Raw genomic sequence first — 13,285 nt, 5'->3', positions numbered from 1 at the left:
GAAGTCGCTGCTGCACCTCCGTAGTTCGTTTAACCCGTTCGCGTCCCAGAAAGAGAAACGCGGCTTTTCAAGTTAAAAGGGCGTTCCAAGCCGTGCAGGGGTGCAGAAGCCCTGCTCGCAGTACTCGGGAGCGGAGGCGCCTGAGCACGGGCCCGTGTAACCAAGCACTGCTCCAGCCGTCGGCCGACCTGGTCCGTCCGGTTCTGACCGTCTACGAAGCGCTTTTCTTCTGGTTTTGCTTCCTTTGCTGCAAAACGACGGAAGGGCGAACGACACGCGCCTTCGGGGCCCGGCCTGCGGCGAACCTCAGGTCTCCAACGGCACCCGCGGTGCTGCCCGGCCCGCCTGACCCCCCGCGCCCCTTCGCGGTAACCGGGCAGCGCGTCCGCCACGTCAGCGAGCACAGGCGGAGGGAGAGGCGGACTCCGCAGCGCCCCGGGCCCGCGCCCCGAGCCATGCGGCGCCGCACAGCAGGCTGGCCAGGCCGTTCGCGCGAAGGAAGCTCTCAAAGGCGACACCCAGAGCCGACCGTGACATCCCGAGACGCCCGGCACACGCGCGGCGGCCGTCAGGGCCGGTGGCCCGGCCTGCGCGGGACTCGGCCGGCGCGGCGGCGACCCCGGCACGAACGCTACGGGGCGTCCCTGCGGGCCTCGCCGCTCTCCGAAGAGACGGCTCCTCCCCGCAGCTCACCGCATCCTCGGCCCGCACGCCGCCCCGCACAGCCGGTCGCCAGCCCCGCCGGCCCCCGCCACCCTCACGCGCAACCGGATTCAGCCTCCGCTCGCCGCCGCTCCCGGAAGTGAAGCCGCCGGCCGCGCGCCGGGGTGGGCGGGGCGAGGCGTCGCTCCCGGAAGTGCGGCAGCGGGCCGGCGCCGGAGTGGGCGGGGCGAGGCGTCGCTCCCGGAAGCGTCGGCCGGCGGCGGGGAGGGGCTGCGGCTGCCACGTTGGAGCGGAACGTGGAGGTGGCCCTGGGGCGGGAGGAGGGGCGTTGGCGGAGGCTGGAGAGTCCGACGGGCGTCGCGCGGACACGGGAGCCGGTCGCGGAGGGTCGCCGCCAGGTGTGTGCGTCTCTCTCCCCCACCCCCGGCCTTCGCCGGCCTTCGGGCCTTCGGTAGAGCCCAGGCGAGGGCGGGGAGCGCGGCGCCTGTCCCCGCCGGTCCCCGCCAGCCTGCGGCCCGGTCTGTGGTGGCGACGCGCCCCTGCTCCTCGTTTCGGGCCCGTCGGGACCTCGCCTGGCGTCCCGGTGCCTCGGGGATCGCGGCGACCCACGTCCGCCGGCGTTTCCACTGCGGAGCGGGCGCCCCCCGGGGCTTCGACGGGGCGTCCTGCCGCGGCGGGCACCCGGGGTCGGGGTTAGGCGCCCGCACACCCTCGCGCGCCGGGAGGGGCGGCCCCGGGGCCGCTGGGCTTGACTTTGTGAGGGCCGGTTCGGGTCCGAAGTGGGGCCGGGCGTGAGGGCTCGCGGTGGCGAAGCGCCGGCCGCCTTCGCGGAGCCGGGACCGGCCCGCCTCCCGGGTGGTCGCCGGTCGCAGCCTGCGCCTGGCGGAGGCCGCCGCGTGCGCTCGGTCTCCGGCGGTCATCCGAGGGCAGGAGGACGGCGAGCCGGACGGTGGCCGGGCGTGTGGGCGCCGCGAACGTCGGCGCAGCGCTGGCGGCCCGGGCTGCGGGGGTCTCCTCGGCGGTCCCTTCGCGCCGTCGGTCCTGCGGCTCGGCTGTCCTTGTCGCCGCCCGGATCTGCGTCCGGTCGAGAGGGAGAGGCCGGGTCTTCCCGTGCTGACCCGTGTGGGGCCGAAGTCCGCGCGGTTTCGTGCTCCCTCCGGGCTCTCTGGGGCCGCGCCGGGGGGGTCGCGCCGGGGGGGTCGCGCGGGGGGGTCGCGCCGGGGGGGTCGCGCCGGGGGGGTCGCGCGGGGGGGTCGCGCCGGGGGGGTCGCGCGGGAGGCCCGCAGGCCCGACCGCGGTGGCCGAGTGGTTCCGGAGTTCGGAAACGCGAGGTCGGGACGGATTGGGTTTTATATAAGCAGGTTCTTGTTGGAAACGAATAGCTAATAACAAAGAAATTTGTAGCTGTAAGGAGCAGTGGTCCTTAACTCTATGACATTCCGCTCCCTTTTTAGGGTCTGTTGAAAGCATTGGACGACCTTCCTAGAAGAATGCGCGCGCACACACACACACACAGAATTTTCTACGTAATTTCGTGAGGCTTACAGATGCCAAGTTAAAATTCTTATCAAGTGATATTATTAAATCGATTTTTGCAGTGTTTTTAGAAATGTGTCATTCTTAATTTCAGCTCAAAAGATTATTTGTTGGATTCCGGTAAGTATGACAGCTCTTTGATTTGGTTTTGGTTGAAACCTGCGTCTAGAACGTTGATAACACCGAATACATCCTCCCGAACACATGTGCCCATCCATAATAAGGTATTTGCCCCCACAGATGGGCAAATACCGTGTTTTTACCAAATACAGTGCCAGGTAGGGATTGTTTGAAAGTAAGAGTCTCCAATTTTTTTTTTAAACTCTTCCAGTTCTTACTTTCTGAGGTAGGAGTCATCTCTGTATGTAGCAGTAGACAGTAATACTGTTGGGTTTTAGTACTGCTTTACAGAATTATCAATTAGAAAATGAAAAGAAAGAAAAAAGCTTCCACTTAATTGCATGCATTTAGCTACATTCATGTTGTGGGGAGAAACTTGGATGAAGAAATGAGTTCTAGTCTGGGACATACATTTTCTTCAGTAGATGTACTCTTTTCTTGGAGAGATTTATTTATTAGAGAAGGAGTGAATGCGCACACAAACACACGCGTGTGCAAGCCGTGGGGGAGGCACAGAGAGAGAAGGAGAGAGAGAATCCCAAGCTGATTCCCTACTCAGCACAGAGCCTGAGTGGGACTTGATCTCAAGCGATCAAGACCTGAGCCAAAACCAAGAGTCAAAGGCTCAACTGACTGAGCCACCCAGGTGCCCCCTCAGTAAATGTATTCTTGAAGATTCATTGAGATTAACATTTTAAATTGTGTCTTTTGCAATAGCTGACATTACAAACATGTAATTACTGTGTGCCAGGCACTGTTCTCAGTTCTCTATGTAATGCCTCATTTAATTCTCACAGCACTTCTTTTTTTCTTTGAGATTTTATTTATTTGAGACAGAGTGAGAGCTAGAGAGCAAGAGAGTGATAGAGCATGAGCACACACACAAGGAGGGAGAAGCAGACTCCCAGCTGAGCAGGGAGCCTGATTCAGAGCTTGATCCCAGGACCCTGGGATCATGACCGACCAGAGCTGAAAGTGGACACTCAGCCGACCGAGCCACCCAGGCGCTCCTCACAGCAGCCCTTCTGTACGTGCTTTTATTATACCTATTTTACCAGGTGGGTAGCCAAGACACACAGAGAGCATGTGAGAGCTTGGACAAGGAGCTGGAACTTGAGCTGAGGGTATGGCTCCAGGCTTCATATCCTAAATTGCTGTGCCATTGATACCGTCCTGTAGATGACATATGTGAACAGGCCACTGTCCTCACAATTTTTGTATTATCAGAATGATTTTGTTTTGTGTAAAATAATCTCGAATGAAATAAGTCTGCATAATGTGAATTCTAACCACATATGATACTGAAAAAATTTACACAAAGCTTTGGAAGCATGTCCTACTTGGGAAGTACACATGGTTTAATCTAAGCATTCTTCAGATTTTCAAGAAAATTAGTTACAACTAAATCATTCTTAAGAGAAGGAAATATGCAGGTGGTATTTCCATAGTATTCTTAGTGTTTTGAGAATGATTGCAACACATAAGGCAGTTCCAGGCCATTGTTGTAGTGATTAAAAACAAAACAAGGGGCGCCTGGGTGGCTCAGTGGGTTAAAGCCTCTGCCTTCAGCTCAGGTCATGATCTCAGGGTCCTGGGATTGAGCCCCGCATCAGGCTCTCTGCTCGGTGGGGAGCCTGCTCCTTCTTTTCTCTCTGCCTGCCTCTCTGCCTACATGTGATCTCTGTCTGTCAAATAAATAAATAAAGTCTTTAAAAAAAATAAACAAATAAACATACAAAACAAAACAAAACACAAAAATAGCTGGTATTGAAACCTTGTATTCAGTACAAGTTAATAAATGCAGCATATCTAGTGGAACACTGAGTGCTACTGACAAGAAATAGACTCTTACAAATGTTTTGAATTCCCACTTAACCATTTTATGTACTTGTGAATGTCTCTTTCTTTTTCAGTAAATGTTACACATTAACTAATTAGGTTCATGAATTAGGTAACCCTTGTTGTACCTTTGCTCTTAGACATGTTGTAGTTACGTTTTTTTTTTAAAATATATATAGCTGTTCTGTTTTCATTATTAGAAATTATTTTAAAACATCTTCCAACAATCCCTTTTTTCCTCTAACGATACTTTCTCCTATTTTTTTAAGTAAGAAAAGTTAGTTTTATTATAGCCATTTTTGCCTTTAAACACTTAAGAATTTAAAAATTAAATGTTTCACTTGAATTTTTCCAGCTCGTCTTTTTGTATTTCCATAAGTATAAACATTCAAAATCAAACAAGCAGAACTTTTTATGTACCTCATCCTGTACTAAGCAATTTTTATTCCAAAAAAGGATAAAAATTGTAATATTTGATTGAAAAATTATTTACCTGGTTAATGAAACAAGATGAAATATAGAACATTTGGTTAAAAAGGCAATGGGAAAATATTTAACAGTATGTTTTATTAAGGTAGAGTAAGACACTTTATTATAAGATACTTGAAGTGGTACAGTTGAAAGATTATTTTGGTCATTGTAGATTGAATCATTAGGGCACTTGTCATGAAGGAGCTGGGACTTGAAGGAGCTGGAGAGGAAGAGAGCATTTCATTTATAGAAAATAGGCCTCTTTTTCATTTTTAGAAAATTGAGATTTTTTCCCCTTTTTTTCAGAATAGTCTTAGGAAACTAGATGTGTAGTTTTCTTGATTAATCTTATGATTGTAATAATTTTGAAAAGTAGTTAGCGTATTAAAACCCATGCTAAGCTATGTGCTAGGCACTGTGTTTGGCCCTACATAAAATACATTATCTCAGGGTGCCTGGGTGGCTCAATCATTAAGCCTCTGCCTTTGACTCAGGTCATGATCCCAGGGTCCTGGGTTCAGCCCTCATCAGGCTCCCAGCTCAATGGGAGGCCTGCTTCTCCCTCTCCTACTCCACTTTCTTATGTTCTCTCTCTAGCTGTCTCTCTGTCAAATAAATAAAATCTTAAAAAAAATTTTTTTAAATAAATAAAAAATAAAAATACATTATCTCATTTAAACTTCACAACATCCCATGAGGTAGTCACTCTTATCCTCATTTTACAAATTGGGCTCAGGGAGGTTAAACAGTGTGTTCAAGGTGTCCTAAGCAGCAGACCCAATATTCAGATCGAGCTTTGACTCCAGAGGCTCTCCTGCTTTTAACCACCAGATTCAGCCTCCTCAGTCCACTTTGCCTAACCTAGTACAGTTTCTTCTTCTCTCTTTTCTTTTTTTATTTTTTTATTTTTTTTTTATTTTTATTTTTTTTAAATTTATTTATTTATTTGACAGAAGGATTACAAGTAGGCAGAGGCAGGCAGAGAGAGAAGGGGAAGCAGGCTCCCCACTGAGCAGAGAGCCCGATGTGGGCCTTGATCCCAAGACCCTGAGATCATGACCCGAGCTGAAGGCAGAGGCTTAACCCACTGAGCCACCCAGGTGCCCTCTTTTCTTTTTTTAAAGATTTTATTTATTTATTTGAGAGATAGAGCACGAGCAGGAGGAGGGGCAGAGGGAGAGGGAGAAGCCGTCTCCCTGCAGGTGAGGCTCCATCCCAGGATCCTAGGATCACGACCTGAGCAGAAGGCAGATGCTTAACCAACTGAACCACCCAGAGGGGCCATTTCTTCTCTTAATGTCCTCATGCATTCTAGCTGCTTTGTTATTATTTCTTCTAAATGTTAGTATGTCTTTTGTGATTAAAATTGAATACCTGAATTTGTTGGGGTAACAAGTAAGAGTGCGGACTCTGGAAGTAAACTTCTGACTTCAGATCTTGGCTGTACCCCTTGCTAGCACATACAAATTGTTTAATATTTCTGTGCCTTTATTTTTAATACTTTTTTTTATACTTGGAGAGCTCCAAGCATAAATAATTTGAACATGTAAGGCATAGGTCATATTGTTAGTCTAAGGCCCTCTTAGGGAAACTATTGGAACATGAACTTCATCTCTAGAGGTGAGTAAGAAAGCCAGCAAAAGTACTTTTGGAGAGCATTATATATATTTAACTGTAGACCTGAGACTAAAATGAAAGTGGGAATAAGGAAGAAAGAATAAAATCTGTATGTTAAATATCTGATAATGTAGGAATTGGTTATAAAACTTTATAAAAGATTAAGAGAAGTGGAAAGTAGGAAAAAATTGGTGGTAAAAGAATTTTATGGATCACCTCATCTGTAATGGCTGGGATATCCTTTAAAGCTGACAAATCAGTTGGTAGAAGTATAAACATATTCAACAGTACAAAGGTAAACACTAAAAAAGATAATACTATTGACTATAACTGTGTAGTACAAGAAGGGAAGTAAGATTATGTGAACTACTTTCATTAGTGCTTACAGTAATTACTGTGCAAAGAAATAGAGGATTAATGGTACTAAATAAAATTATTTGCAGTTATAAAGATAGAACCAGAAATACATATTAGAACAAAACTACAAGTCACACTAATTATCAGAAAAATTATAAATACACAAATAGAGACAATAGGGAAAGTTTTTAATTATAAAACCATTTTAAATAGCAAAATAATGTAGAACTAAGAACAACCATATTTGTCAAACCACGAGAAACTTTTATATTGGTAAATTCTATCTGGTCTCACTAGCTAATAGATTAAAAAATTTTCACATTGGATCACCAGGCAAAATCTAATTCTATTTGTTTATGTATTTATTTTGCTGTATTTAAGGCAGCCAGTGAAAAAGTGGTTCAAAAGTTGAAAAGGGCAAATATATATACATAAAGGCACATAAAAAGTAAGCTAAGGTATTGTTCTTAATATGAGATAAAGTGGAATTCAGGCCCAAAGGCTTCCTTAAAATGAAGAAGAATACAAAGTTAAACTGTATATTAGACAGTGAATGTTTAACATTATGAATATCTGTCAACCAAGTAACTATGTATTAAATACAAAGTAACTTTCATAAAGCAACTTTCAGGAGGTACCAGGAAAAATAGGCATAAATGCATTAGGAGTAAGTGACTTTTTTTTTTTAAGATTTTATTTATTTATTTGACAGACAGAGATCACAAGTAGGCAGAGAGGCAGGCAGAGAGAGAGAGAGAGGAGGAAGCAGGCTCCCTGCTGAGCAGAGAGCAGATCCCTGAGATCATGACCCGAGCCGCAGGGAGCGGCTTAACCCACTGAGCCACCCAGGCGCCTCCCGAAGTAAGTGACTTTTAATTCAGTATTCTTGGTCCAGGGCAAATTAAACGGAGAAACAGTAAGACTGTAGATGACCTAAACAATTTAGTCAATGGGGTAGATTTAATATATATGGAACTTGACCCTGAAAACAGTGTACCCCTTCTTTTTAGATCTCATTTGCAAAAACTTCTCTATAGTTCCCAAAGAAAACTTCAGTACATTTTAGAAAGGAGAAATAGTATTAAAATCACAGTGCACTTGCATATTAAGTTCAAACAACGCTTGGATTAATGGAGAATACAAATGAAACCTGTACAGTATACTGATGACCATAGTGATGAGAACACTAAAAATTATGGAGCCTGGCTAAAATAGTTCTCAGAAGTGCAAAGCTTTAAATACTTACATCAGTAAAGAATAAATAATAAAAATGAGTGGGTTAAGTGATTAACTCAGAAAGTTAGAAAAAGATCTAAGTAAATGAAAAGAAGGTGGAAGGAAGGAATTAATAAAAATAAGAGAGAGGTGCCTGGGTGGCTCAGTTGTTAAGCGTCTGCCCTCTGCTCAGGTCATGATCCCTGATTATTAACATGTCTTGGGATGGAGCCTACACTGGGATCCCTGCTGGTCAGGAAGCCTGCTTTTCCCTCTCCCACTTCCCCTGCATGTGTTCCCTCTTTTGCTGTCTCTCTCTGTCAAGTAAATAAAATAAAGTCTTTAAAAAAAGAAAGAAGGAAAGGAAGGAATTAGAAAACAAAGCAGAATTAATTGGCTGTTTGAAAATAGACAAATCGCTAGTTAAATTAATCAATTATTTAAGAGGAGAGTAGGGGGAACAAAACACAAATATATGTAATAAATAAAGACTAATAATCATAAATAGCAAAAATTTAAAGAATTGTGAGTGTCGTTCAAGTCTAAAAAATGAGAAACTCTGTAAAAAAAATTGGAGGAATATCATAGGAAAATATAATTTACGAAAAATGACCTTGAATAAAAAATTTCAAATAGATCAATTTCTATACAAGAAATAGAGAAAATTAGCCGAGGAGAAACTCCTCTCCAAAAATCATCTGGCCTGGATGTTTCATGAGAGAATTCTGCTGAATCTTTGAAGAACCAATAATTTCAGTGCTGCTGTTGAAACTGTTGCAGAGCATAGAAGATGGAAAACTACATTTTGAGGTTGCCTGGGTGGCTTAGATGGTTAAGCATCTGTCTTCGGCTAAGGTCACGATCTCAGGGTCCTGGGATCAAGCCCCTCTTCGGGCTCCCCGCTTCGTAGGGAGTCTGCTTCTCCCTCTGCCTCTCACTCGGCTCGTGCTCTCTCAAATGAATAAATAAAATCTTTAAAAAAAAGAAAACTATATTTTTAACGGAGTATAATATTGATATCAAAACTTGACATAGAATCCATAAAAGAAGAAAAGTATAGATAAAATCTTCGTTACAATTCCAGAAGCAAAACTCTGTTAAACAAAGGGAATCTAGCAGCACATTACTAGAATAATACATCATGAGAAGTTTATTCAGCGTAGAAAAAGATAGTCCATATTAGGAAATCTATTAATATAATCTGTTTTATTGATAGACCTATGAAGAAGAATCCGCGGTCATTCTGATTACCTCATGAAAAGCATTTGACAAAATTCAAGACCCAGTCTTTTAAATAGCATTCAATAAAGCAGTAATTGATGACTACGTTCCTCACATTATATACATTTATATTTGTGCATATGTATGTGTATTTCAAAACCTGAAGTCTTGTCCCATGGTGATACAGTAGGCTTTCCCACTAAAGGAAAGAACAAGATAAGAAATCTCACTGTTATCACTAGTGCTTAATATGGTAGTACAAATGCTATTAACTTTTGTACAACTTTTGTACAGGAAGACAGTTGGGTGGGGGTGAGCCACATTTACGAACTAAAAGATAAAATACTTAAGAATAAACAAACCCACGATGTCAAAAAATTTAAAGTAATACTGAAAGAGAAAGATGGCTTAAAAGACAATATGTTCTCATTGGAAAGATTCAACATTGTGTTATTTTCTCCATAAATTAACATAGTAATTTGATGCAGATTTGATAAAAATATTAACATTCTCTTTTTTTGGGAATTAGACAAAAACTGTTCAAAGTTTATGTAATAAACAGTGATAGCAAGGGAAACAGTGTAGGAGAGAAGCAATGGATAAGGGTTATGGGAATCATGTTCCTATAAAGTCTGAGTATTGAAAACAGGACAGTGCTTGGGGTGCCTGGCTGGCTCAGTCGGGAGAGTATCTGATCTCATGTTGTGCTCATTTTGGCAGCACATATTCTAAAATTGGAATGATCATGGGGTTGTGAGTTCAAGCCCCACATTTGGTATAGCGATTGCTTAAATAAATAAACTTAAAAAAAAAAACCTGGAATGTCTAACATGTAAATAAATAAGTGGACATAAGAACTGGAAATCCAGAAATACACCTAAATATATCCGGGAATGTAGATCCTAACCTACATCCTAATACGTATAGGAATAAAACATAAATAGTAAATCCAGAAGTAAACCTAAATGTAGAAACTTAGTAAAAGTGGTATCATAAAATTGTAGGAAAAAGACTTTTCAATAAATGCTTTCATTATTAAAACACACACACACACACACACACAACTGAACGTATATTGTATAGCAGTATGTATTCCAGGTCCTGAGTCAAATATAAATGAAAAAAGCCACAAATGAATTTACTTAGAAGAAAAATATGGGTGAATTTTTTCATAACATTGGCATGCAGGCCTTTTTCCCTAGTCAAAATTCAGGAACCACTTTTTAGAAAGTGATGAATTTGACTATTAAAGGATGGCACATCTATACAATGGAATATTTTTCAGTGCTAAAAAGAAATGAGCTATCAAGTTACAAAAAGACAGGAATTTTAAGTACCTGTTGCTAAGTGAAGGAAGTCCATCTGAAAAGGCTGTGTACTATATAGTTATAACTAACATTGTGGAAAAGGCAAAACTTGGGAGAGAGTAGAGAGATCCGCGGTTGCCAGGAGAGAGGACGAGAACGGAGGAGAGGGATAAAGAGGTGGAACACAGAATTCTGAGGGCAGGGAAGCTTCTGAATGATATTCTGAGTCTGGATGGATGGATTTGGGTGGGTGAATATGTGTCATTATTCGTTTGTCAAAACCCATAGAAAACCCAAAGAACCCTGAAGTAAATCATGGACTTTGCTTGATAATGATGCCTCGGTTGGGGTTGGATTCCGGCAAATGCACTGTGGTGCAGGGCGCTTTATGGTGGGAGGGGCCGGGGTAGGGATGGGGGGGTGCTCCGTAGTTTTCACCCAGTTCTGTGAACCTGAAACTGCTCTGATAAATAAAATCTATTTTTAAAAAATAGCAATCTTGTGAAACGTAAAAAGGAAAAACCCATAACCAAAATAAAATAAAGTCTGACAACCCAATAAAAAAATAGGCAAGTAAAACAGACAGGAATAGACAGAAAAGGACAGAGAAGGAAATGTGGATGGCCTATAACCATATAAAAAAGATATGCAATATTATGGCATGAGAAATTCAAATGTTAAGTACTCAGAGTAATCATTTTTCACCTATCATTGGTAAAAATCAAAGTGTTACTCTGACAAGGCTGGAGGGGAATGTGAAAAGGTACAGTTATCATGGAGGGCAACTTGGCAATAACCGTTAGAATTAAAATTGAATTTATCTTTAACCCAGCAGTTTTACTTCTGGAAATTTATAGCTATCCAGGCCCATGAATGAAATAACATGTACCTATAGGTATTTATTTCAGCATTCTTTGTAAAAATAGCAAAAGATTAAAAACAACTCACAGAGGGGCACCTGGGTGGCTCAATCAGTTAAGCAACTGCCTTGGGCTCAGGTTATGACCCTGGAGCTCCAGGATCAAGTCCTGCATTGGGCTTCCTGCTCACTGGGGAGTCTGCTTCTCCCTCTGACCTCTCTGCTCTCATTCTCTCTCTCCCACTCTCAAATAAATAAATAAAATCTTAAAAAAAAAAAAAAAGACTCACATATTCACCAGTAGTGAACTAAGTAAGTAAATGATGGTGCCTCTTACAATGGAATACTGTGCCATGTGAATGTATTCACGTACAATAACAAAATTGTTTTGTTTTGTTTTAAGGTACAACACAGTACTTGCTGAATTTTTAGACCAAAGTAACGTTAAAGAGAATGTATAAACTAGTGGTGTGTGCAGTTGTAGCTTGGAATGACCAGCTTCTTAAAATTTCTGCTAAATTTATCTTTAAAATCTGTAGGCTTACTGTATTCTTCCCTGTAATTAGCCTTTAAAATTAATTCTTTAAACTGCTCTTAATCACTTAGTAATTCTGGCCCAGGAGGATGTACCTTGTTCATTGCATGCTCTCTTGTACTCTGCTGCGCTGTCACCTGTCCTTACCTGAAAGTGTGTTGCAGGGGAAGATCAGTCCCTCAGGTACTACCCTGTATTGTTTCTGTTTTTTTCCAAACTGATTCTTCAGTCAAAGGACTATAAGTTGTAAAACAATTAGAAAAGCCCTATAGTTGTCTCAAAATAATTTAACAAGTTTTTCTTCTTTCTAATACTGAATGTTCCCAGCAAATGATACCTAAACCAGTTTGGCATTTGGACTAATGAAGTAGTGGTTGGTTCAGTGTATTTCTGTGTTAAAAAATTGTGCTCTATGTTACATGTTCAGTATATTTCTATGTAAACTATTTTCTTTAGGAGGATGAAGTTAAAGGAAGTAGACCGCACGGCCATGCAGGCCTGGAGCCCTGCCCAGAATCATCCCATTTACCTAGCTACCGGTAAGTTCCACAGAGAGGAAAGAGTGTAAATCACTTAATTTCTTCTTTTCCACATTTGGCTTACTCATACCTGTCCTTTAAAACTTAACTTCAGGGGCGCCTGGGTGGCTCAGTGGGTTAAAGCCTCGGCCTTCGGCTCAGGTCATGATCTCAGGGTCCTGGGATCGAGCCCCACATCGGGCTCTCTGCTCAGCAGGGAGCCTGCTCCACCCCCCCTCTCTCTGCCTGCTGCTCTGCCTACTTGTGATCTCTGTCTGTCAAATAAATAAATAAAATCTTTAAAAAAAAAAAAACAACTTACTTCAAGCCCCTCTCTTCTAGAAAGCTTCTCCTTCCCTAATGAAGTAACTCCATCGTCCCTTTCAGCTGAGTTTAATGACCTTCCTCTGTGTTATCAGCACCTTGTTCATCATAGCCTTAGTCATGATACTGGCGCCTGGGGGCTCGGTTGGTTACGTGCCTGCCTTTGGCTCAGGTCATGATCTCACGGTCCTGGGATTGAGCCCCACATGGGGTTCCCTGCTCAACGGGGAGTCTGCTTCTGTCTTGCTCTCTTTCTCTCTGCCCCTCCGCCCCACTTACACTCTCTCTCTCAAATAAATAAATAAAATCCTTAAAAAAATCATACTATATTTACAGAGTCTTCCTCACTTCATAAAAGTTACTTTTCATCTTCATTCCTCAATATTAAGCACATGAGATAACATGTAAAAAAAAGTTAATACCAATTTGAATGAAGAACAATTTTGATGCTAGCATTTTTATATAAAAATAGTTACATCATTTATGACTATAAGCGGAGTAAATCAAGAGACTGTTTTTACAGAGAGTTTTTAAGATATCTGTAGGTTTAAAGAGTTACCTGCACCATCCATTCTTACAAACATTGTCTCCAAGCCTTGTGTCAGAATTCATTGCTACAGGAATTTGAGCGATGTTCAATGGCATGCATCCTGAGATGTTAGTCACTAAGACCGCACTCATGAGTGAGATCATTGGAAAACGT

The 13,285-nt window shown here is 43.0% G+C and overlaps 2 protein-coding genes across 19 annotated transcripts in view; one reads left to right on the top strand and one right to left on the bottom strand.

Annotated features, from left to right (window-relative positions):
* Positions 1-931: 931 nt before the first annotated feature.
* SEC31A (SEC31 homolog A, COPII coat complex component) overlaps positions 932-13,285 on the top strand; it is an 80,349-nt gene continuing 67,995 nt past the window's right edge. For 16 of the 18 annotated variants that reach the window (XM_045076661.1, XM_045076540.1, XM_045076511.1 and 13 more), the window contains exons 1-2: positions 932-1,061; positions 12,197-12,279. In XM_045076661.1, coding sequence (XP_044932596.1) covers positions 12,201-12,279 — 79 coding nt within the window. In that variant the 5' untranslated portion in view covers positions 932-1,061; positions 12,197-12,200. Of the gene's footprint in view, positions 1,062-3,230; positions 3,347-11,833; positions 11,924-12,196; positions 12,280-13,285 lie in introns of those variants that run through there. The other 2 variants (XM_004777352.3, XM_013048293.2) reach the window with 2 other exon arrangements.
* On the bottom strand, positions 1,357-2,133 carry LOC123391778 (nascent polypeptide-associated complex subunit alpha, muscle-specific form-like). The gene has a single exon (XM_045079313.1). It carries the CDS (start codon positions 2,131-2,133, stop codon positions 1,357-1,359), a length of 777 nt encoding a protein of 258 aa, XP_044935248.1.

Source organism: Mustela putorius, unplaced genomic scaffold, assembly GCF_011764305.1.
Source record: "Mustela putorius furo isolate JIRA1106 unplaced genomic scaffold, ASM1176430v1.1 tig00000040_pilon_pilon_pilon, whole genome shotgun sequence".
Classification (NCBI taxonomy): Eukaryota; Metazoa; Chordata; class Mammalia; order Carnivora; family Mustelidae; genus Mustela; species Mustela putorius.
The sequence above is the reverse complement of the archived record's forward strand: the minus strand, read 5'-3'. Positions and strand labels throughout refer to the sequence as shown.

What these genes read in the sequence shown, in the direction of transcription:
- LOC123391778 (XM_045079313.1), bottom strand. Translation starts at nt 2,133, where the DNA reads ATGCTTTCAACAGACCCTAAAAAGGGAGCGGAATGTCATAGAGTTAAG.